We start from the raw sequence: 25,505 nt of genomic DNA on the forward strand, positions 1-25,505 counted from the left end.
CCCTTGGCCGAAGGGCTCCTTTTCATAAAGCAGCAGCGCTAATGGAACGAGAGCGGCCAGAGCCCAGCTGGGCACCGTGTCCTGCACTGGTTCTCTTGACCCCCGGCGAGCCTGGGGCGGGTGCCATCCCTGCCTTCTCTGTTGTACGGAGGGATCGGAGGAACCAGGAGGGTGAGAACTTGCCCAAGGTTCCCTGGCTAGCGGGGGGCTGGGTGGGCCTTGGACCAGACAGACTTGCTTTGGGCTTTGTGCTGGTTACTGCTGGGCTGTCGTCATGCTCACACTGTACAGCTGTATGGACCGTGCACTGCACAGCTCCCTTCAAAGATTGAGTGACATCCTTGATGGCTGTAAAACAGATGGTGGCCGTTTCTAGGCTGCCCCTGTGCAGGCAGTTCAGAGCTGGCGTGCGGGAGGTGTCAGTGAGCTCACCCGTGTGTGGTGTCTGGGAGGGGAGAGCTCCTGGTAAACTCGCCCTCCACACTGTGCCTTAGTGGCTGCTCCCCTGCAAGCCTCCGCCTGTCCTTCCCGTCCCGTCGCTGCCAGCAATCCTGGCGTCTCCGGGGCTCCGTCCGTGCTCGTGACCTGGCGTGTCAGCCACACGCACTTCTGTCCGCCTCGGGCCCTGGGAACGCCCACCGTCCCTTCCTGGGCATCCGCACTGTCTCTGACTCCAGGCAGCAAACCGCACCCCAGTTCTTCACCCCACCCGAAGTCTGCCCAGCTCTCCAGACTCCCGGGCCACAAGCCCTGGCCATCCTGTGTCTTCTGTTCCCTTCTAGGCCACCTGTCTGCTGTCCCTTAGCATGTGTCCGGGTTGGTTATTTCTTGCCTCTTCCATCGCGGGCCCTGAGCCATTGGGTGTGTCTGTACTGGTCTCCTGACTGGACCCCTGCGTTAGCCCTCGGCCCGCATCTCTTCTTCACCAGTGGCCGGAGGCTAGGACCAGGCTAAAGCTCCTGGACAGAGGGACTACCAGGTCCCTCGCTGGCCCAGAGTCCCCGGAGCTGGCCTTTGGACCTCCTGGTTTCCACCTCCGCCAGCCTGGCCTGGCTGTTCCTGGGCTGTTCCTGGGCTGTGCCCGCTGCTGTCACAGGGCCTTTGCCTGTGTTCCTCGACGCGGCCTTCCAGGTGCCTCCTCCCGGTTCCTGGGGCCGTCACGTGTGTGCTTCACTGCCGTCGTCCTCAAGACCAGGAGAGACCGCTGCCCTCCCGCGCCAGTCACCTTCCGGGGTGACACCTACCCCCTCTGACCTACGAGGCCAGGTGATGGCTTGTGGGGCCCCTTGTCGCCCGTCTCTCTTCCCTCCGCGAGCAGAAGCCGCTTTGGCTCCCTGGCGTGTCGCCGGCACCTGTGCAGGCCGGGCCCTCCCTCAGCGGTGCTCACTGTCAGTTGGAGGAACGGACCTTTGCTGTTTTCGTGCTAACAGATCGTTCCGAGGCACTTTAAGACTAAGTAGTGCTACAGTTTCCCGTGTGTTGATTCTACAGGATAGTTTATCTACAGATAAATCTGCAGGTATCAGGTATCTACAGATAATTGATATCTACAGGATCATAATAACAGGCTCATTTCACAGACTTTAGAGTTCCAAGAGAATCAACTCCTTTTTTCCTTATAAGAGAAAAAGAGTTGTTAAGAGTTTTTTTTTTTTTTTTTTCATAAATTAATGTTCTAGGAACATTAAATTTCGGAGTCTTCACTCCGAGGACGTGGATAAAAATAAGATTAACGAGGCGCCAGGAACGTCAGCTGCTCCGTGCTGCGGGGCTATTTATGACGGCCTCCTAGAAGTCAGCTCTGGTAGCTCGCGAAGACGCGGCCGCTGCCGTCCGAAGTGGGTGTGCTTTGTGGAGCACGAGGGATAGCACAGGGGACGTGGGGAGCTGGAGAGGAGGAGGGCCGGGGGAAGTCGGCGGGGAGACGAGCCGTGAGACTGTGGACTCTGAGGAACAATCTGAGGGTTTTGGAGGGGAGGGGCTGGGGCTTGGGTGAGCCTGGCGGTGGGTACCAAGGAGGGCACGGATCGCGTGGACCACTGGCTGTGCTGCGTACACAGTGTTGGAACACACAGAAATTAAATTTCATTTAAAAGAAAGAGGGGGACGTCCTTTTACAGTTGGAGAACAGATCTTCGAAGTATCTCTTGGAATTATGAACCGTCGGTCCAGTCACTGCAGAGACCGTATCTGGGGCCCGAATCACTGCCGTTCTGCCGTGAACGTCTTCATTCTCATGAACGCAGGATTCTGTATTTGTGCTTTTCGTAAGTGATCCTAAAGGTAGGCAGAACCGGGAAGAAGGAAGAAACAACTGAGACGCGCAGAGCTGGGCCCTGACGTCGACTCCGGGAGTGTCCCGGCGGGGCTCGTTCTCCGGCGGCGGCGCAGGCCCCGCGAGGCTGGGGCACCGTGCGCCTGGTCACGCTCGCGGATTCTCGGCCTCTCTGACTTCCAGGAAAGCAGAAGACACAGCACTTGTCGCGGCAGGAAGCTCTGCTGTGCGCTGGGCTGTGTCCTGTGAGGAGGGAACCGTGATGAGTGTGTGGGGCGGGGGAGACCGTGGGCGACTGCCGTCTCCTCGAGTGCGTCGTGAGCGCGCAGCGGGTACGGGAGAAGGCCGCGCAGGGCGGTGGTCAGGGGCCGGCTGGCCTTTCGTTTTAGAGCCTGTGTGTGCCCTTTAGTTAGAAGGAAATGAAGCTGACTTGGCATTGTCCAGCCATGCCGGTCTCGAGAACGGTACTGCTGTCCCGCTTGTGCCCACGGGAGGGGGTTCATGACATCGTGGGGAGGGAGGCCATCGGAAGATTTTACTGCTCACGTGTTCCTGCAGGAGGGGCCGCGCCACGCAGGGCCACGTGGGGAGCATTGGTCTTGGTCTGGAGGCAGAAAGGAGCGGGGGGAAGGCCTAGGTAGGCCAGAGCCTTCTTGGGTTTTCCACAGGAAGGGCAGGGCAGGGCACGGAGATGGCTTACGACCGGCAGTTTGAAGAACTGTGGCAGGGTCTGGGCTCTGCGTGGTCTGGTTGCCTGGTTCCTGGCCCTGGAATGATTTAGGGCGAGGGCAACCCTGGCTTGATGTGACAGTTACAAGAGGAAGTGAGGGGTCGTGTGCATAGGAAGGATGCAGTCCTGGGGGTGGGGGGGTGGTCTCTCCCTGGGTCTGGAAGTCTCCCATATGCTAGAGCAACAAGAGACAGAAAATATAGGTGATGCGACTTTCCCGGTGACGAATGTGTGCCGACAAGTCAAGTACAGCCTCTAACACAGCAGGTAGAACCGCAGCCCCCACTGACATCACGGCACGCCTGACCCAGGACACCAGGACACACAGACGTCCAGACATCCAGATGGTACCAGCAGAGGGTCTCCCGGCAAACCCACCGCTGTGTCTTCCATCGCGTCAACTCTCATTTCCAAATTCATTTTTTTAAAATATTTTATTTATTTGACAGAGATCACAAGTAGGCAGAGAGGCAGGCAGAGAGAGAGGAGAAAGCAGGCTCCCTGCTAAGCAGGGAACCCCATGAGGAGCTCGATCGCGGGACCCTGGGATCATGACCCGAGCCAAAGGCAGAGGCTTTAACCCACTGAGCCACCCAGGCACCCCTGCAAATTGATTTTTAATGATGGCATATCTCCTGGGCGTGTTTCCACTTGCTATAGGGCCTAGTGCGTCTAGAAGCTGCGCACGGGCTAGGGTTTTGGCGGTTGTGCCATTGGGCCTGTACGCGCTGCTGGCCCCGCACGCGCTGGGGGCATTCGGGTCAGGGCAGCCGGCCTCTCACGTCCCGGCTCTATGGTTTTAGATCGCCCTGATTTGTGCTCTGGGAACTTTAGATCTGGGCGTGTTTGCAAGCTTTCACTTTGCAAGTTTTTCTTCTTGTGAATATACTTGTTATAAGTTGTGGTGTGTCACGATGTGAAACATTTTTGTCTCCTTTAGGTCAGGGTTATGATGGAGATGGAGAAATTAAAATTTTCTCCTTTCCAGGGCGCAGAGAGGAAGCCTGTGCCGGTTTGTTCTGGCCCTGAGGTGGCCTCACTAGGGCTGTGCCTGTGCCTGGGCAGGGCCCCACCCCCCCCCCACCCCCCCCCCCCGCCGAGCTCAGCTTTGGGAGGGGGGTGCGGCTGGGACCAGATCCCAGTGAAAACCCTGATGCAGAAAGAGAAAACATTAAAAATGGGAGTGTCTCTGACAGCTGGGGACACACTCCTTGTTTTTACCTGACTTCTTTGAGCGTTGTTTCCCCAGATGGTCTCGTCCTAAGGGGTCTATTGTCCAGACAGCTCCTTACCACTCACCCTTTATAAAAACAGTTTGATTTGACCTGGACTCTCCAGGACTCTGAGAGTGCTGAGCTCTTTCTCGTGGGTCAGAGGGCTCCAAAAGTTCCGCTCTGCTCTCCAATCTTGCTTCCCTGCTTCAGCTCCGGTCAGGAGACCCCTGGGGCCGGCCCATAGCGGTGTAGACCTGCCTGCGCCGGTATGCTCTGGCTCGTCCTCGGCGTCTCCAGCCCAGTCACTCACGGCGCCTGACCATTTTCAGCGTTAGGCACCTAACTTGTTTCCATGCATGGCAAGGGAATAATTAACAAAGAAACTCATGGAAAAAATACTCAAACAGATTTTAAATACAGTAAGTAATTTCATATTTTAAAATAGGTCCAAAGAAACTTTCTTATTTCTTATTTAAAATAATTGAAGAATGTTTATGTTTTCCTTTTCGTGTTTTGTTTTCCTTTCCTTTTCGTGGTTTCATCCGTCGTTTCTTGGTTCTCAGTGCCCTGGGTTGCTTTAGGGTTCCTCCGTCGGGGATAGTCCACATCCGAACTCAGCAGAGCCCCGAGCCCCCGAGTCCCGGGTGGCAGGCCGGCCGGCCGGGTGCACAGTGCTGGCGGGGGCTTCCTCCAAGGCAACCTGTCACAGGAAGCAGTGAAGCCTGCGGTGTCCGGCTGGAGAGAGAGAGGGAGGCTGTTGGATCGTGTTTTACCACAACAAGCTGTCGTGGGTATTTTGGGCCAGGCCTTTGCGGGCATGAGAAATGCAGAGCCGCAGGAGAGGGGACATCCCGGCCTGGCGGGCACCGGGCCCCGGCACTCCTGCCCGTGCACTGGGCCCGCACACCCGTCACGGGAGCCGTCTGGGCGTGGACACAGTCGGTGCCCAGACCTGACGTCCCGGGGCTCCACGCATGGACACAGACAGTGCCCAGACCCGACGTCCCGGGGCCCCACACGTGTTCCCCTCGCCGGATTGCGGGCTGGCCTTTCCTCGTCCTGCCCCAGCGTCCTTCCCGCGGCTCCTCTCTGTCCCGGACCTTCCCCTGCTCCCTGAGTGCTCCTGGCCTGGGGGCCGGCCCAGCACCATGCAGCGTCTCCGTGCCCCTCCCCCCAAACCCAGCTCCCACGCGGAGAGTCCCCTGCTTTGCTGAAGAATCTGTGCCTTGTGTGGGGGAAGCCTTTGCCAGAAGCTTCTCTCCTGGTCCCATCCCAAGGCCATGACCACCTCCATGAGTGACAGAAACATACGGCCACCAGGTCTGAAACACTCACTGTCTGGTCTTTAGCCAAAGGATTCAAAATGCAATACATAATCAAGTTTAAAATATATGAAATTTGAATATATTTCTGTCAAAAATGCAAATTTTGCTAAACAATAAACTAAAACATTGTAATTTTTTCATGTTTTCAGAAAATGTCTTTTCACAATGGTCTATGAAAAGTAAGTTACATAATCTAAGTTACAGTCAATATCAAATTTTTAAGACCAAAGTATTTAAAGAAAGCCGGAATTTTAATTTAGTACTCTGAAAATTTAGTTAGATCCTATGAATAATTTTATGAAGAATGAAACTCGTGGTGATTCTGGTCGCCAGCGTAGCTCGCCAATCACCCCGAGCCGTCTGGGCTTCAGCGCACCGTGGGGAGAGGGACTGCTTCGTGGGCGAGAGCGTTCCTGTCTCGGGAGCACGCCCTGTGCGCTTTGGCTGGGACCTGCGCGAGCGTGTGCGCCTTTGGAGGGACGCGTAGGCAGACGGGTGCTGGGGGGCTTGGCTCCGCAAGAGAGAGGACCTGGGTGACTTCATTGTCTTTCCTCTCACCCAGTGCTCTCCCACAGACGTCCTCCCCCGGTCCTGGCTCCTCCCGGGACAGCCCCTGATCGGCTGGCTTTCAGATGCCGTTGTCTTTCGTTGCAAGGACATAGAGCCGTAACCTGGGATAGTGTCCCCCTGGGGCCTGATCTGTGTCGGACAGGAGGAGGTTGGGGCTGTGGGTTGTGCTGTGTCAGCCCTAAATGCTGGGTCCCAGACGCAGTCCCCTGGGCGCGGGGGACACCGTGAAGGCTCAGTGTCTGCCCGCCCGGTGTGCTGAGCCTGCAGCAGGGGACAAGCTGTTCCCCAGCAGAGGAGACAGCAGCATGTGGGCCGTCTGGTGGGCGCAGCAGGGAGGAGGGGTGGCCCCTGACCCGGGGCTCCTCTGGGCACCCACACTCTTCACGGACACTTCGTGGGTCCCTGCGGCGGCTGGCCACGGAGCCTCTGCGCTGGGCGCTGTGGTAGCCCCGGGCTTTCCGCAGCCGTGTTTTGTACACTGTGCCCTTCCCTGGTGGCTTCCCTCATTGCCGTGCGAGCTCTGTCTGTTTTCAAGGTGACAGACGCCTTTCTAAGGCGAGACTTGGTGTGTTTCTGTGGGGATTCCTGTTCCCCTGGAAGGAGTCCCGGCACGTCTTCCACTCCTTCCCGTGCTGCTGTGTCCGGGAGTGCGCGGAAGGGTTAACTGTCACACGTCACTGCTGGGTGGTGTGCTCCGAAGGCATTGTGGTGTCCGCGAAGCCCTAATTCTGCAGTTTGAGCAATGAGCCTGGGACGGAGGAGGGGCTGCTTCCCCGAGCCGGTGGGGGGCCGGCTGCGGGTGCTGCCGCTTGGCGGGCCCGGTGGCCGGGGGCAGGGACAAGGCTGGGGCCGGCCCGGGCTGGCTTCGCTCATCTGTATGGCCTCGCTCATTGCCGGGACTTGGACCACGGGGACCTTCTTCAGCATCGCGGGGCGTCGCTGTAAACGGAGGCGCAAGAAGCGCTCTGAGAGGAAAGGTAACTCGTTTCGCTTTTATTCTAGCATGGGAAGTGCAGGACCTCGCGCGCGATACGGAGACGCTTTCTGGGGCGGGCGGCTTCACAGGGAGCTCGTCTCCTTGGTGGCAGCGGCGTCCCAGCAGCCCTTCTGAAGTGCCTCTGCTCTCTGTGCTGGCTTTATAGAACTGGGGGCTCGTTTAAATGCGGAGGTTTTCAAAGACCAGAGAGAAGTCATCTTAGCTCCAGTGTGTGGGGTATATTTTAAGGAAGATGTTTACGAAGCCTTAGACGTCTGTCGCTTTGGGCACTAAAGATCTTTCCTCCTGAGACAGATGCCTGGTGACGCCTTCTCCTTTTGCTGCCATTCTTCATTCATAACTTTTCTAACCTTAAAACGACCCTCCGAGCTGTGGAAATAAGCTGTAGCAGCCGTTGTTGAATTGCTTTCGACAACACGGACAACAATTTCCTTGCATTCGACGCCGGGTAGTTTTAGCCTCCAGTTCAACTTCATGTTTTAAGACATTGAAAATCTGCGTATCTGTCTTGACTCCGGGCGTAAACGTTGTCCGCGGCTGTACAAGTCACACCGCAGTGGCGGGGGGCGCGTCGTGGCGAGGAAGGGTGTTGAGAGGTGCCGTCCTCGTGTGCTCCGAGTTACCTGACACAGTGTGTCTTCGGGGTAAGGAGGCTTATGGGGCGCCTGCTGTCCAGGGAGCCTCTCTCTCTGGCCCTCTCCTTCCTGCCACCCACGCGTAGGGCCAGGACCCAGCTGTCACTGCCCCAGCACCCTGGGACTGTTCTGTGGCCAGAGACCGTCGGCCTTCAGGGAAGGAGGTGAGCCAGTTTTCAGTGGGGCGTCCCCGAGAAGAGGAGAAGAGACCGACTTTGGAGCAGCGATCTGAGATGACAGCATCCTGCTGAGTCTACGAAGATGCGTCCCGCGGAGCTCTGTGTCTGGGCGCAGCGAGGGCATTGCGATCTGCTGACTTCAGGGGTGCTGTACCTCCGCGTGCATCGGGACACACGGCACCATCCATGGGGGACCCGCGTCTTCAGTGCGGCTCACACAGACCCTTGCCTCAGGCTGCGGTGTTGCTCTTTGTTCCCAAGTTAAGCATCAGAAGCCGGATGTCCTTAACACGAGCCATGGGGAAGGAGGACAAAGGCAAAAGCAGAAACTGCAAGAAATTTTGATCAAATGCCCTAAATTTAGGCTGGCCACCGTTTTTTCCACGGCCCTCCAGCACTAAACATTTAGTTTGGGGAAAATATTGAAAACTACAGGAGTAATTGTTGTGGGGGAACTTGCTGTAATTCACATGTTTGTTAAAATGTTTCCTTCATGCATTCTGGAACCACCTTCTTCAGTAGGAAAGTCACCCCCACATAGGCTGCGCCTTCAGGCCGGCGTCCCGGGAGACCGCGCGCGCCGCATGGTTATGGCACGGTAGAGCACCGCGGCCGCTGGGTCGAGTGAGCTGTGTTCGCCGGGCGCTTCCGTGGGCGTGAGTTCCCTGTGGCGGCAGCCCTTCTGATAAAATGATCTAAGATCATTTCTGATCTTAGAAATGATCAGTCTCGGCGTCTGGGCAACTGTCAGGCGAGTGTTGGACTCTGGGCTTCAGCTCAGGTCATGATCTCCGGGACCTGAGATCGAGCCGCGTGTCGGGCTCCGTGCCTGGTGGAAGTCCGAGTCCGCTGGAGAGTCTCCCTCTGCCTCTGCCTCGGCCCTTTCTCCTGCTCCCACGTGCTCGCTCGCTCTCATTCTCTCAAGATAAATGAGAAAATCTTGAAAAAATAAAAATAAAAATCAGTCTTTTTAAGCTTGGCCTTTCCATTTTTACCAGATGAACCAAGTTTTCCAAGACGTACAGCATCGTCTCTTAGTATTACGTAATTTTAAGGTGTTCCAAATCATGTGTGTTAAATTTTTCCTAAGACTGGTATCAGGTGAGCTTTTTCAATCTGTTTTTTTAGAGAGGCAGGAGGAGGGGCAGGGGCAGAGGAAAACTCTCAAGCAGGCTCCAGGCCCAGCTTTTTCAAATGGAATTATTTTTTGAGAACAACAGCAGCGGGTTACTTGTTGGCTTCAGGAATGCTAAGATTTCCGGGATTTTTCGTGGCTTCTCAATGACCCGCGTAGGTACGACCTCCTCTAGGGCAAGGCATTGGCTGTTGACCGTGTCAGGCTCAGACGGGTTCGGTGAGTCGCCAGAAAGTTACGGCTGGAAGGGAACCGTGTGCAGCTTAAGTGCTGACCAGGCCCCCCGTAAGCAGATGCTGCTGGGACAGGCAGGCCCTGCACACCACCCTCCCTGGGCCCTGGCCAGCCCCGGTGACGGTGTCGGCTGCCTTCTTTCCAGGGCTGGCCCAGCTGCTGAGTAACGACGTGTTGGGGCAGGCGGGTCGAGGGAACACCCAGAGCCCCTTGCCCCCCATCACTGTGTGAATGAGCTCTGTGTTCCGGATCAAAGGCTTTCTCGGGGAGCATTTTGTCTCAAGTGCGAGAACACCCTCCCTGGGCGCCGGCACTCTGCACGCCGCCTGACGACCCCGTCACACGGGCAGCAGCTCTGCTCCACGCCGGTCTGAGGCTGGGCTCTCCCGCATCCCCGGGGCGGAAGAGGAAGCAGGGTGTGGGCACCTTGTGTGGACGCGGAGACCAGACCCGTAGAGCTGTGCTTCCTGAGCGCTGCTGGAGAACAGGGCACGGGAGCCTCCCTGCCCTCTGTCCTTCACAGAGCGGGAGATGCAGCCGGCTGTGGGCTGATGCAGGCAGGACCTGGGAGAGCGTGCCGGGCTTCTTCCCTCGTGGCAGCCCTGGCTTCACCTTGCCGAAAACGTGCCTCTTCGTAAGGTGCGAAGCACTTGACAGCTTGAGACACAGGGTGGGATGGCATTTGTTCATCCATCTGTCCGTCCACCCATCCGTCCACCCATCTCCGTACCATCTACCCATCCACCCATTCCCCATTCATCTACCCTCCGTCAGCCATCCGTCTGCCCGTCTGGTGGTCCGCATACCCATCTACCAGTCTACTCATATACTCATCCGTTCGTCCGTCTATCCGTCTACCATCCGTCCATCTGTCCATCTACCATCCGTCCGTCTGTCTGCTTACTCACCCATTATCCACCCATCCTCCCATCTGTTCAGTCGTCCACCCGTCCATCCGTCCATTGACCCATCTACTTATCCCTCTACCCATTCATCATTTAACCACCCACCCGTCCGTCCGTCCACCGATCTGCCGGTTCATCCATCCGTCTTCCCATCTGTTCGTTTATCCATCCATACATCACCGACCCATCCATTGTCTGCCCATTCTTTCATCCATCCGCCCTCCGTCATTCGTCTGTCTCCTCACCCATCCATACCCCCGTCTGTCCGTCCATCATCCATCTTCCCACGTCAGCTGTCCATTCATCCACCTGTTCATCCATGCATCTCCTTATTCATCCCTCATCTCTCCGTGCATCTATCCATCTGTCCATCCAACCTTCCTTCTCTCTCCATACCCCCCCACCCACCCGTCTGTCCGTCCGTCCATCCATCCGTCCATCCATCCGGCGGGTGCCCATTAGAGCCTTCTGTGTGCCGGCCCTGGGGATTCGGGTGTGCACAGGGCAGCTGTGGGCGCTAGGAGGGCGGGAGGACAGCCCAGCGTTAAGGCCTGGGATCGGCTCTGGAATGGGCCGTGGTGGACGACAAGCATGGGTTTGTGATGCGTGGCTGCTCTGCTGTGTATCAGGAGGAAGGGACGGACCTTCCAGTCTCCGGCCAGAGTGGACGTCCCCGTGTCGGCCAGGAGAAGGACACGTGGCAGGACCGTGGCTGAGCTCCGCCCCCCACCAGTGAGCAGCAGTGACGGATCGAAGGTCCAGGTTTCCTTGAACCTGTTGTGCCAGACGTCTGGTGTATCTCATGGCATTCACGCTGAGGGGCTTCCCAGCGCGAGAGGGCCCCCCAGCGCGAGAGGGCCCCCCCAGCGCGAGAGGGCCCCCCTCGCTTGAAGGGGCTGCTTCGGCTAGCAGAGACGTTCAGAGACACAGCCGCGCTAGGCTGGCGGTGGACATTGTAAAGCACAACCCGGGGTAAGGTACGTTGTCGACATACTGCGGGAAGGGGGTCGGCTCTCGACAGTGCTCCTTCCCCCGTCGTTGTTACTGTCCATGCTGACGTACAGTCCGCCTTCTTGTCTGCTTTTCCTGTGATTCCGGAAAACAAAGTGCGTTTTTCAAATGACCGGGGTTTTAGTTAGGCTGTGGTAAACAGAGCAGACAGACTGGACCGCAAAGGCAGTGTTACTGTGTGTCCCTTGCGAAGGCGAAGAACGGTTGTAAAAACAGTGCTTTCTGAAGGTTCCTCTTCCCCTCTTGGTTCTGAGCCGGTGACGTTACTCTGTGGTTCTGGAATCTGGCTTCAGCAAGGGGTGTGCCCTCCCGGGCGTTGCTGTCACGGGGTGGAGGAGCAGGAGAGGCAGCCAAGGGCGAGGGAGGGCACGGAGGTCTGTGTGCGTGAGCGTGCACACACACACACGTGCGGGTGAGGGGTGTGGCTGGAGGGCCCTGACCGTGTGATGGGCCAGCCCAGTGCTCAGACACAGCTGGCCCTGGCGGGCACTCAAGGACTCAGGCCTCTTCCTTCTTTGACAGAAGGTTCTGGAGTCACCCTGGGGGGTCACCACCACCCCGGTCCTGCAGAGAAAGATGGGCAAGAATTCGGGGAAGCACACGGGAGGCCACGTGGCCAGGCCTGGAAGCATGGCCACGGCATGGAGAGGGCAGCGGCTGCCCAGGGCGACACAGCCGTGTCTTCGGCCTGCCTGGGGCGGGGAGCCTGGGACCACTGCTGGGGAAGTCTTGCCCGGCCGGGCTTGTGCCCTCTGCCCCAGCGTGTTCTGAGGGGGTCATCCTCCCCCAGCCGCCGGCTCCGTCCTGGGGTTCTCGCTTGTCCTCTAGGGCCCCACCTGACGTGGGCGAGGGCAGTGTGAGAGCCGGTGACCATCTGAACGGTTTGCTGGGGGCCTTACGAACCACGAAATCTAATCTTGGGCAAACTCGTTTCTGTGTATTTGCTACGAGTGGAATAGGCGCGTTGAGAATCGTTTGTGTAACGGAGATAATTGAATGGAGTAAGTGCCTCAGATGTACGGCGCTGTCCAGGGTTTAGAATCCTTTGGTCCCTGTACTGGTGACATCATTTTACGGAGGCTTCCGGTGAGCTGGGCGGCCTGCCCAAGGTCGCTGAGCAGGCCTCCCCCGCTGTGCCCCCCCCCCCGTGGTAGCCAGAGTGGTCGCTCCTTCCCCGGCGGTCCCACAGCCCGTCGGCTTGTCCTCCCCCGAGCAGGTCCTGTTCTGCCTGTAGTTCGGCTCTGCACCATCCCTCCGAGCTCTGACATGGTGCTGAAGTCCACAGGGCGTCCGCTCTCTGCCGAACGCCCGCGGGAAGGGCATCTGTCTGTCCGCGGCGGCAGCGGGTGGGGCTGCGGAGGCGGAGCCCTCTGGCTTTGGATGGGGCCTGCCGCCTCCTCGCCCACTTTCAGAGTCTGTGGAGCCAGGCGTGTGCACGCGTGCGTGCGTGTATGTGTGTGGATGTGCGCACACGCGTGTGTGTAGAAGGTCGGCCTAGAATAAAAATTCTGCTTTTCTCATTACAGAAGCAACGTTTATGATAGGAATTAGGAAGTACAGACGCAAAATGAACTTTATAAAAAAGCAAAGGCAGTGATTCTTGTAACTAAATCTTTGACTGTGAGGATAAGTCTCGGGAGTTTCCTCCAGTTAGAACTGGGCTCAGAGTGCGAAGGTTCGTGGTGGTTGAGCCTTTGTGTTGCGTCGCTATGGTGGGAGCCCAGCGTCGCCGACGGTGCCTTGGGCCCCCGCAGCAGCCCCTGGGGGAGTTGGCCCCCTCGCAAACCCCCTCCCAACTCCAGTGCTCAAAGCATTTCTTAGGGCCCCCGGCTCGCTCCCACCCAGTCCCTGCTGAATCCTGGGAGGGTTCTGTTCTCTGGACGCCAGCATGGAGCAGGCCGGTGCCTCTGCAGCAGCACTGCTTTCCGGCCACTGTACGGGGACCGCTTGCCTGTGGCTCAGCCAGCCTCTGCCTTTCGTGCTCCCTGACGGGTTGGCAGCGGGCGTCTTCCTGTGCTCACGACGAACGAGGCAGAATTGGAAAGCTTATGAGAGCCCGTCCGTCTACGTTTGTCCTTTTGTAAGTTCTGTTCCTCACGAGGCCCTATAGCTCAGGGGTTAGAGCACTGGTCTTGTAAGTTCTGTTCCTGTTCGCGTTCCTTTTCTTGAATTAGGTGTTCGTCCTCGTGTTACTGACTGTAGCAGGCTGCTGAGGGACGGCCCGGGGAGACGCGCATCTTACTTTCAGGTAGGCTGGCACAGGGAGGTCACTGAGGCCTCAGGTTATCTCATCGAGAAGGTGCTGCCTTCTGGCCCGGGGGCTCCGAGTGCCTGGCTGTGCAGGGAGACGCACGGCCATGTGTCCAGGGGACTCGGCAAGAGCGGATGGAGAGTCAGCTTTTCCTGGAGGCGCCAGCCGCCACACCCACTGCCTGCAGGCCGAGGGGCCGGAGCTGGGGAACACCGGGGCTCGGCTGTTGGAGCCCCAGAGCAAGTTGCCTCGGTGTTCTGTGTTTGCGGGCACCACAGTGTACCCACTCGCTTCCTCCGACGTGGTGGTGGCCCCGGGCCGTGTGGGCTTGCTGACCGTGGCCGCGGTGGACCGTCGCAGCTGCTCTGCTCTGTGTGGCTTCCCCAGCGCTCAGCCGAGGGAACTGGTTACCGGGAAGGGGGAGAGTCCGGAGTTCACGTGTCTAGAACCCCAGTTGGCTATAAATCTTTCTGGATGGGACTTGAACTAATGTTAGGGGCTTTCATCATACGTAAGATCGGGTTTTGTTGGCCGCCGGTGGCTTCGTTGGGGCTGGCGTCCACCTGGCTCTGGTCTCACCCCTCCGGCCTTGCAGTCACCGAGGTGTCAGACGCGGAGTTCAGGGCTTGCTCCGGGAAGGACAAGTTGAGACGTGACTTTGAAAATACATTTCTTGGTTCCCCGGAGATGACCAGTAATCGAGGTTTCTCCCGTCTGCCATGGGACTTGTAGCACCAACAGAATCATCCCCTGCATTTGTCTGCTGTTGTCGCGGTACCGGGTGTTTCAGTGACTGTCTGTCTCCCGTGGTGTGGGTCGCCAGCAGCAGCCTCGGGCGCCGGCATGGGGACGGGCAGGAGGGTGAGGGCTGGGCCGTGCCGCCGCGTCCGGATGCCGCCAGCGGCGCTGACGGGGCTCGCCGCACGCAGGCCACGGGCTGTGCGTGTCACAGCAGACCCTTGCCTGAGGCCGCAGGGCTGGAACTTGAAGCAGGCACAGGGGACCGGTCACCCCAGCGAGTGGCGCCCTGCAGGCCACGAGCAAGTGGGTTCTGGGGAGCGTGGCCTCCCGCAAGGCGTGGACAGCCCATCTAAGAGCAAAGTCGTGGCTGCCGGGAAGACATGTCTTCCTCGTGAACTGTCCTCTCCCATCCACGGTGACCAAGCTACAGCTGCTCCGCTTACAGCTGCTTCGGGTTTAAGGACTCGAGGGGTAAGGGAGTGTGTTTCAGCTTAGACGCGTTTCGCAGACAGCCGCTCAGAGAGCCACGGGCAGCCGTCGAGATGTGGTCAGGGAGCTGGGGCACTGCAGGGGGGACGCCCGTCCTCCGCAGCGAGCAGCGCTTGGCTGAGTGCCGCCCGACGGAGGCTCGCAAGCAGGGACCGTCGGCTCTGAGGCCTGGTGGGAGGGAGGGTGGTCTGGCCAGAGAGGAGCTCCTAGGGGGAGGTGCGGCCTCGTCGGCGGTTGGACAGTCAGAGCCCTGGCCGGGGCTTCCGAGGCCCGTGGCACCCCTAGCTCCAGCTGTCACGAGCCCAGGAGCGTGCCACCACGGAGGGGAGGTCGTCTGGGAGGGGACGTCAATGTGCAGGGGGCACTCTCTTGGCCATGTCAGGAAAGCCCGGGATAGTGAGTACTTAGTGGCGAGTGGAAGCCAGTAAGCAGAATCGTGTTGGAAACTGGGGACTTTGATCTTGGCCATGGCTCTGTGCACACTTCCTGTCTGCCTTGTGTCCGCGGGCTTGTGGCTGGCCTGGTTTCTGCTCAGGGCACCCGGCGGGGGGAGCTCCTCGGGCCGTCGTCCCCCGAGGCCACCACGCTGAGTCGGGCCTGGCTCAGCGGCTCGGGCTCTGTGTGCTCTAATGAGGTCTGGATTGTTAACAGTCGCTCCTCTGTCTTGACACAACTTGACATCTAGTTGGCACATTTCAGTAAAAATTATAAATTGGGAAAAATGGATAAAATCCTGCGTCTTTCCTTCCGGCACAGATCACCCCATGCCCTCATTAGAGCAGCGGCTCTGGAGGGCTGGAGGCTGGATGAGTCAGCACACTGTGCTCCCGTCCTGTGGTCGGGTTGGGGGTCCTGGGTGTGTGGTTCCCGGAGCACGGTACGGCTTATTTTGGGAAAAAGAGCTGTGGCAGCAGGTAGACTCTGGGACGGGGGCAGGAGCTGGAGGCAGGGACGCCTACCCTGCTGTGAGCTCGTGCAGGCTGTCTGAGCGGAGGCAAGGCCTGTCTAGCACAGACCAGGGCTTCGGAGTCGGAGCTGGAAGATCTCGGGCTCGCCTGTTGGGCCTGTCCCTGCAGGCATGGCAGGTGCTGGGCATCCAGAGGCAAGGAGGTCCGGAGGCCCGGTGGGGTCGTGGGGGGAGACTGGTGATCAGCAGGGGGACAGGCTGCACGTCACAAGCCTCAGTGAGTGGAGGAAGGAGGAGGGGGACGCCCTGGGTAGGACAGTGGCAGAACCTCTCCCAGGAGGGGCAGCGGCGGGGTTGGGGCGTGGGGGGAGGAGCCCGGCAGGCCCGGTGAGCCAAGAGCACAGGGCCCCATGCGGAAGAGCAGTTGGGAGAGTGCTGAGGAAGGCCCTGGGTCGGGCATAGTGACGCCGGGCCAGGGAGGTCCCCTGTGTGGGGCAGGTGGCCTCCCGGCTCCTGGGGGCTGTGGGTGTGGTTCTAAGGGCCATGCTTGTGCGTGGGAGGACTTCCTGGTCACCTGGAGAAGAGGCCGGCTCCCGTGTGGGGGCGTGGCCGCGTCATAGGCAGGTCACCCGGGGGCCTGGCCCCAGATGCCTGCTGAGCATGGCCGCACAGAGGCGGGGGCCGGAGGGTTGGAGCTCCTGCTGTGTGCGTCCAGGAGCTGGTGGAGCAAGCGAGGGCACAGACTCGCCCACACTTGCACTGATGGGGTCACTGCCAGACCTGCAGCCCATCCGAAGACGCCAGAGGCCCCGGCCAGGTGGCCTGTGAGCCAGGTCTCCTGCACCCCGCCCCGCCCCTCCCCAGCGCTGTCCCTGCAAACTCTGCGTCCACGTGCCCTTGCGCTCAGCCTACAGCTCCTTCGTGAGTGGGATCCAGACCCACAGCTCAGCACTGCGCCAGCTCCCTGCATTTGTCTGACGGCAAAGGATGAATTGTCTGTAGTGTTTGCTCCTGCTGGTTTGTCCGGCAGCTGTTGGCGCCGTGTACACGCACAGCGAGCCCGTAACTCCACGTGTGTGCCTGCTGCCAGTGGTCCTCCCAGCACGGTCCTCCTCTGTCATCTGTGAAGACACGGATGGCCTCGCGCCTTGGACAGTGTGTGTGTGGCTGTGTTTCTGGGCCCTCTGTACTGTCCCATTGCTCTCGTCGTCTGTTCCTTCTCCAGGGATATTATTTTGTACATATAATGGTGAAAGCAAAATATAAATCGTGAGGTTATTCTCTAAAGGTGCTGGATTAAGTTGTTGAATTTCAGATTATTTTCTTTCAAATGATATTATTTTCTTTCAAATAATATAAGAATTATATATTTTAGTTACTTTTGTTAAATAGCCTAATCATCATTTGGCATTTTTGCTATGGCTAAAAAATTAATCTAGACTTTAGCAAGTTGCTTGATTTGTAGTAAAGTCTCAACACAAATAATCTCCATCTTAATACTTCTGTGTTTAAAAATTTGCTGTGTGTGGCTGTTAAAGATAAAACCCGTAACAGCTGCAAATAATATGTAAAACTTTTCTTACAGCCATTCTGTTTTGAGAATATAATGGATAAAATCTAGTAATAATTGCTAGTAATCTTAACCAAGTTTACTGCTTATCTGAAACTTTTTTTTAAAGATTTTTTAAAAATTTATTTGACAGACAGAGATCACAAGTAGGCAGAGAGGCAGGCAGAGAGGGGGTGGGGAAGCAGGCTCTCCGCAGAGTAGAGAGCCTGATGTGGGACTGGATGCCAGGACCCTGGGATTCTGGCTTGAACCGAAGGCAGAGGCTTAACCCACTGAGCCACCCAGGCACCCCTTAAACACTTTTTAATCTATACGTTTTTCATGAATTCCTAATGATAGGATTTTCAGCAGCACAATAGAAAATATGCAAGTTCTGACACATTTTCAATACAAGTCAGTCATTTCAAAATGAAATTTTATATTTCATTCCAGAATACCTTTTTTCTCTAAGGGAGGGGGAGGGCGTGAAAGGGTAGGAGCGGACACGTCACCGTCTGGCGAGGAAAGGGTGCTGCCGCAGTTACGCTGTCTCAAGACATAAGCACCTACAAGGGTGTGGATCATAGCACCGTCCACTTAGGAACGAGCACGTTGCTGGTTGACTTGTGTTATTTGAAGTCAGTTGTTGTGTGCGGTCACCCAGCGTCCAGTCCGGTGTGTTAGGAAGTGCCCGTCCCTGCCGCGGGCCACCACCGTGGCCACACTGCGGACTCCTGAGTGTGCTCACTGCCACTCCAGCTTCACAGCCGTCACCCTGGCGGTCAGTCTGAACCGCACGCGTAGTTCTGGGCGCTGGCGTTCCACTGTGTCCAGTCCGGGAGGGCCAGCCCGACCTCGTCGCTGCACGACTGTTCACACTGTTCCTTTTTCCCCGTAAACTCTGGATCCGGCTCGCCTCGTGCTGCCAAACGAAGGAAGGCTGCAGTTGTACCTGGCGCCCACTTAGACTTACATCCGGCCTTCCGATGCCGACTTGAAGGTCTTTTCACACGCCCCCCAGTTTAGCGTACTTCCTGTTGCACTAGGGAACTTATCTGAATGTTGCTGCCAAAGGAAGCTATCCTTTAATTGGCCGTTTCTGGAATTTTGTTCGATATGTGGGTTTTTTATGGGGTTTTAATTCTTACTTGTTTATCGTTCAGGCCATAAGAAGTGCTTTTGCGAGTGAAAGAAAAACAGTTCTGTGAAATGCCCTGCAGTGCTTGCATTTATGATTTTGGTTTGTTTTATAACCTTCGGTACCGGAGTTGGCCTCTGTAGGCGCCGGAAACATTGGCTTCTGCGCCACAGGAGATTTCTGGCGTCTGTTCTTAATATGCATGGACCCACTCGCCACTGTGCATCGCCTGATTCTTTTCTACTGTGAGACATTTTCTGTGTCCCTTTTTAGAATTTCAGTATGTGGGAGCAGGTAAACGAGGTGAGCTCCCCGTCAGGTGAACTCCACGAGGGCCATGCCTGTCCGGTGGCGCAGACTCACCGTCATCACTGCACGTGCGGTCTTCCTTGTGCCGGGCCTGCAGGGAAGCGGCGCTCTCCGCCGACCAGTGGTTGGTTAATGGTCGCGTGTGCCCGTGTCCACTTCTAGTTTACCTCCTCATTCTGGGACCGGGACAGTTCCCAGGCAGCTGTTAGAAGTAACACGAGAGCCCTGCTTGCTCTACACAGAGCCCTGTTACGACAAGGATGTTGACCTCCATACAGCCAAGATCCAGAACATTCTAGCGCCACAGGGGTCCCTCCTGCTGCCCTTTTATAGCCACAGCCACCTCCTCCCCAGCGCTGGTGGCCCCGACCTGTTCTCCATCTGCAGTTTTCTCATTTCCGCAGTGGTGCGCGTCGTGGGCTGCACAAGGTCCATACAGCGGACCACGAGATCGGGCTTTTCCACTCATTCTCGTTCTCTGGGAATCTACCAGGTTGTTGTGTGTCTCAACAGTCTGTTCCTTTTTATGGCCACACGGTGTTCCGTGGTGTGGAGGGACCGTATTGTAGTTCATCGTCCAGCTGTCGAGGGGCACCTGGGCTTTCCCAGTTTGGGGTTATTGTGAGTCAGGTGGCTATGAGCGCTATATATGTACATATATAAAAATTTCTCAAGTCCTCTCTACCCCCAACGTGGGGCTGGAACTCACAACCCTGAGATCACGCTCCACCGAACCCAGCAGGCGTCCCCGTGTACCCATTTTTTATGTGATCATGTCTCCATTTCTCTAAATGAATGCGCACATTTCGTTTTTAAGACACCGCGAGACTGTTCTCCGGGGTGCCTGCACCTGCTAGGTTCCCGCCAGCCGAGTGTGGTCCGCGTCCCCGCATCCTCGCCCGCGTGCGGGGTGGCCGCGGTTTTCCCTCGTCGCCGCTCTCAGGGGTGTGTGCTGGTGCCGCCTGTGGCCCGAGGCGCGTCTCCCTGAGGGGTGGTGGCGTCCGGCACCGTCTCACCCGCTCGTTTGCCGTCTGCGCACCCTCGTTGCTGATGTCGCTCTTCATGTCTTCTGCGCAGTTTCTAACTGGCTTGTTTTGTCTGGCGTTGAGAATTCTCACATATGCTGTCGGCTGGCTGTGTGGCTTCCAAAGATTCTCTCCGTGTCTGTAGCTTGTCTTTTCAGCTTTTCGGTAGGGTCTTAAGCAGAAGTGTTCCATTTCGATGAGGTCCACTTTATCAGTCTTTCCTGTCATAGATCACGCTTACGATCTGCAAAAGAGTTTGCAAAGCCTTTGCTTAGACCTAGATCCGGAGGGTTTGCTCCTGTGAATTTCCGAAGGGTGTTACGGTTTGTGGTTTACAATGAAGCCCCTGGCCCGTTGCAGGCGGACTGCCGTGTGGGGAGCGGTCGCACCGCTCCGGCATACTTTGCTGACAGGCTGTCTGTCCTTTCCGCGCTGACCTGCCTGGGTGTGCTGGTGAGAGCTTCTCCGTAGGTCCTTCCTTCCGCACACTGTGACCTGCTTGTCTGCCCCGCGCCAACTCCACACCGTCCCGGTGACTCAAGCTCTCTAGTAAGTACGTTATGACGGCTGCTTGGAAGTTTCCTCCAGTGAGTCTAACATCCCTGGACAGCATCTCCTGGTTGTACATTTTCATTCAGTTTGGGATCTTCGTGGCTGCCAGTATGAGGAATGATTTGTACTGAAACCCGAACACACTATGTTACAGGACCTGAATCTTACCTGAACCTTGTGCGCTAGCCGACTGTCCCTCACGCCGTTCTCGCTCTGGCAGGGGTCCAGGGTCCCACCGGGCCGCTGCCGACAGCTTGCAAGTTTGCTCCTCTTCCGGGGTCTCCTGACGGCCCCAGTGGGGATGAGATGGGCACCTCGGCCCCTCACGACAGGCTCCCCGAGTGTTCCCCCTGACTCTGCACCATGGCCGGGACGGTGGCATCTGGCTGGAGTGGGGTCTTTCCACTTCGCCCGTTCCCGTGTAGCCGGCAGCTCCCTGTCTTGGACGTTTGGCCGAAAGAACAGTTCTCGTTTTGTTTGTTTGTCCGTGCCCATTCCCAGTGTCGTTCCCGGGCTTCGTCGGCGCCCAGGCTGGGACAGGGATGCAAGAGCGAGGCAGGGCCCTCCCTGCCGTGCTCTCCTTGGTCCCTGGCTAGTCTGCCTTCCTCCCTCCACCCTTCCGAGCCCTTCTGATGTTTGCTGTATCTGTAATAGTTTGGGTTCCTCTGAAGTGCTTTGTGATGGTCGGTCTCGCACCAGCTCTGTGCTTTCCTCTCTGCCCCCGCGTCCCGTCTTCAGGGCGCGCCCCAGCTGGCCTGACCTCCAAGCTCCAGTCGGCACCCGTGCACCCGTCGTCCCGCCGAGGGACTCCCCAGAGCACCTGTGTCTCGCTGAGGGCGTGCGGGACTTCCTGTGTCTTCCCTCCCACTTTGGAACTCAAGGGAGTTACTTTGTTATTGAAACTTGCCATAATGGGAATATTAAACACATGCAAATACAGAAGCGCGTAAGAACACCCACGTGCCTTCAGCCCCGTCCCCCCACACAGCGCCTGCGTTGCTCTGTGCCGTGTTAGTTTATACGAACAAACCTCAGATGTCCTCATTTCATCTTTAAATACTGAAGTATATGTCACTAAAATTTAAATACTATTTCCACACCGAGAACGACTAATAACAATATAATCAGCTATTCAAATAATGTATTTTTTAAAGTATTCACTTATTTATTAGAGAGAAAGAACGGGCTGGAGCGTGGTGGGGAGGGGCAAAAGGAGGAAGAGAGAATCTGCAGCAGACTCCCCGCTGAGCACGGAGCCTGACGCGGGACTCGACCTCACGACCCTAAACTCACAACGTGCCGAAACCAAGAGTCAGATGCTTGACTGACTGCGCCACCCAGGTGTCTCAGTGGCAGAATCCGTCTGATTTATTTAGGTTTTGTGCTATCCACACTGTGATTTGCAAGTAGTACATTTTCAGAAACTATATCTTGAAGTAATTAACTAATATAAAATAAAAATGCTTAAAAAATAAAATAAAATAATATAAAATAAAAATGCCTTTAAAACTATGTGGCAGACTTTCTTACAGGATTTTTTTTTTAAAACAAGATTTTATTTATTTGAGAGGAGGGAGGGTCAGAGGGAGAAGCAGACTCCCGCCGAGCAGGGAGCCCGATGTGGGACTTGATCCTGGTACCCCAGGATCGTGACCTGAGCTGAAGGCAGGCGCTTAACAAACTAAGCCACCCAGGTGCCCCAAGGATTGTTTAAAATTCTAGAATTCTTTAAAAAAAAAAAGATATATTTATGTATTTGAGAGAGAGAACAGGGGCAGGGCAGGGATGGGGGGATGAATCCCAAGCAGATCCCCCACTGAGCATGGGGCCCGACATGGGGCTGGATCTCACGACCTTGAGATCACAACTTGAGCTGAAACCGGGAGCCAGATGCTTAACCACCTGAGCCCCTCAGGGGCCCCTTGAATGAAGGATTCTAAATAGAAACTTATTTAACGTTTAGCCACAAATTTGACGCGTACACATTGAGATTCAACATCGTTAACAAATGATTGTCGTGAAGACTACATGCATTTTAGATAGACGAGAGATTTATAACATATGCACGATTGGGCGCATTTTAGTCACCATTTTCCTAAAGGAACGGAATTGCCTCTCAGTGACTTACGAGATAAATTTTGCTTGTATACAAAGCAAATGTAGCTCTAACACGTGCAATGCTCTCCTCCTGGCTCGCAGTGTGATGGGTCCTTTGTTACAGATGATGCCTTAGCACAGCGTCTGGGAAGAGGAGACTGTTACATTGTTAAGAGTTAGATCCTTGGAGTCATTGTTCTTGGAGGACTTCCTGTGGTCTCCCCGCCCACAGGATGAGAAGTTATGGGTTGCTCAGGGGTTAGATCCTGTTGGAATAGGCCTGTGCTCTTCAGCCGCATCCCCCCGAGACCCCCCTGGGGTGAAGAAGAGCCGCCCAGTGCAGCCCCAGGAGCTCCTGCTTGCGACTGTAGTTTATGCCCAGGGCCAGAGTCCCGCAAGCAGCGAGCAAATGGCGGGGGGACAGGCGTGTACCTGGCACGGCTTTGTTCGTGCTGTGGGAGAGCTCCCTCCGACACATCCTTGTCCTCGCTGTCCTCCGGGACCCAGCCCCTGCTGCAGGACCGCCCTCCTCGGAGTGGCCCTGGAGTCGTGCGGTGGCCCCTTCCTGCCAGCACCTCCTGACGGCACAGCCCTGGGCGGCGGTCATTCTGTGTCCTTGACCATGCAGATGTCCCATCCGGGCAGCAGACCCAACCATCCTTGTTCGTTACTTTCTTCTTTGGCTCGTAGTAACGTCGTACTTGTTCCCACGGAGCAGGCTGACCCCATCTGCTCACGTGGCGGGCGCACTGAACATTATTCCCTTGCTGTCTTTCAGACAGAAACCATCTCCGCCAGTCAAGAAGCCCTCAGAAGCCCCTTGCCATGGACACAGAAGATGAAGAGAACACGAGTAAGACCCAGCCTCTCATGTGGCACCAAGTAGCTCGCTCTCCGTTCAAACCCTAGTGTTCTTGTCAGTCTTTCTAACGGGACTAACTTGGGAAAAGTGATTCTTTCCTGCAGCCTTTCCTACACCATCGACGCTGGCCTGTTGGGAGTCTCTGATGAATTCTCTACAGTAGGTGTTGGTACCTGGTGTGGGCATTTCCCTACGGCCGTGTGTGGGACCGTCTGTCACTCTGGGCCGCCGTGTGTGTCCCTGTCGGCAAATACAGGCCTCCAGATGCGCTGGCCACGGAGCTGCCCGGCTTCATCAGACGTCACAGCCTGGTCTCCCACAGGTGGCCGGATTTTCATCTGTTCCAGTCCAAAATACCCTTTGAGATTAATGTAAATACTTGCTCATCTAGGATGACACTACCCAGATTTTCCCCTGTAAATACGATGGATTCTCCTCGTGCTTGGAGGGAAGGGGCTCTCATGAGGCTGCTGATCTCGGTTCCAGACTTCCACGAGCCTTTGGGCGCTGTGGACCAGAGCTCACTGTTGGGCCTGTTCCGTGTCCCACACTGTCCTCTCTGGGGTGCAGGCTGGCGAGCTCAGGGGCGCACAGCCTCCCTCCCGCAGCGGCGTCCTCTGTGAGAAGTTCCCTGAACACCTGTGCTCCGTTTTATCTTCAGTCCCAGAGAGCCTTGCATTTGAGTGAGGGTTGAAGGCTCCCGCAGCGGTGGGAGCTTTTAGTGGGGAAATTTCAGCAAAGCACATTCTGCGATACATGTACACAATATTTTTTTCTGATATACGTACGTGGGCACATTCTCACTTGTCTGTGTTTGGTGGTTCCCAGAGAAGACCGTGCAGGTGGAAATGATGAGTGACCTTTTACTGGGAGTGGTTACCCGTGACTAGAGCGGAGTCCAGTCCATCTCCCTGTGACTTCACCCAAAACTGGCCCGCCGAGGCCCTACCCTTGGGCCTGCCGCCCCACCGGCTGCTCCATGGGCTCTGCGGTGGGGAATGTGCCACGGGCCGGGCCTTTGTTGCACGAGCCGCGCGGGAAGTGCTCCCTTTGGTGGTCGGGGGCGTGAGAAAGTGGGAGCAGTTGCTTTTCAGCAGTTGCTTTTCTGCCTCTCCTGCTTCCTACAGGCTGCTGTCCCCAGCAGAGCCTCCTTGGGAGGTCAGTTCCGCTCGCCGTGGCCACTGTTGCCCGTGCGCTCCCCCACATGGGGACATGTGAGCACCTGTCCCCCAGGCCTCCTTTCTCGGGCCCGTGGACTGTCAGCCACAGCGGCAGCCGTGGGTTTGGGTGGAAACAGCCCCGTGGTAACTCGCCAAGCTTAAGGGGTTTTCTGAGTGGTTGTGCCGGCGGCACGGAGGCGGGTTCCCGAGCAGGAGGTTCCCGAGCAGTCCTAGGTCTTCTGTTGTTTCAGAGGCAGCTGAAGAGCTTACCACGGTGTGTTCACGTCTGAGAAATAAAGCGGCAGCTACATGTGTACGAGCTGGGACTCTGGGGACCTCCTCCTCTCCCTCTAATGTTGTTTTCCTTTACGTAGTGGCACTTCCGGTCCGACAGACGCGGGGCCGCGTCTGAGCGCCCGAAGCAGATCACAGCCGGCATCTGTGTGATCTGTGTCCCAGGACACGCCTCCTCCTGACAGTCTCAAGTTTGTGTGTCGCCCCAGAACTGGTGGTTTTCATGCGTGCACGGCCGGCCTCGGTGTCGCGGCCGTGTGTGATTGCGTGCCCGCGTGCCCGCGCGGCGGCCGACCCTCGTGCTGGGAGCTTCTCTGCACCAGCCCAGCTGTGCGCGGTCGGGTGGCGCGTGTCTCTCTTGCTCACTCGTGGATCTAAATTTTCTACATTTTGTCTCACTCTGCCCTTTTTAACCTTTGTTTCCTTTGAGCACCGAAAGGAGTAACCTATCGAGCTTTTGCTGGAGGATGTTATAAATGAAAATTTAGTGTCCGGTCCGTCAGCTTTGTTAACTGGGTGAAGTGGTGTGTGTGTTGGGAGCCCTGGGGAGTACTTGCCGTTGTCAGAGAGCCGTCTCCGCTGCCCTCCTCTCGACTCAGCTCTTTCCAAGGCATTAGTCTTTGCATCTCAGCTCTGGAAGCTCAAGAACTTGGACTTTGGGGATTGGTGGCCAGCAGCTCAGACTGTCTGTCCCGTTTAGCCTCCCGGCAGGCAGCCTATGAACATGAATCTGGAAAATATGGGATTTTTCTCTGGGTTTTTTTTTTTTTTTTGAAGTCCTGTTAAACTTACAGAGAAGAGCGAATACTTTCCTATTCCCCTTTTTGAAATTAAAATTATATTTATTTTGCCATGAACTTTAAGAGTTTTAAAATCATCCTTATTAATTGTAAACAGAAACTACCTTTAAAAGGTAGAATA

The 25,505-nt window shown here is 56.6% G+C and overlaps 1 protein-coding gene across 5 annotated transcripts in view; it reads left to right on the forward strand.

Annotated features, from left to right (window-relative positions):
• The window catches only part of ADARB1 (adenosine deaminase RNA specific B1), a 129,942-nt gene that overhangs the window by 62,145 nt on the left and 42,292 nt on the right, over positions 1-25,505 (forward strand). For all 5 annotated transcript variants that reach the window (XM_046002228.1, XM_046002230.1, XM_046002226.1 and 2 more), the window contains one exon: positions 23,047-23,121. In XM_046002228.1, coding sequence (XP_045858184.1) covers positions 23,094-23,121 — 28 coding nt within the window. In that variant the 5' untranslated portion in view covers positions 23,047-23,093. The remainder of the gene's footprint in view (positions 1-23,046; positions 23,122-25,505) is intronic.

Source organism: Meles meles, chromosome 4, assembly GCF_922984935.1.
Source record: "Meles meles chromosome 4, mMelMel3.1 paternal haplotype, whole genome shotgun sequence".
NCBI classification, from domain to species: Eukaryota; Metazoa; Chordata; class Mammalia; order Carnivora; family Mustelidae; genus Meles; species Meles meles.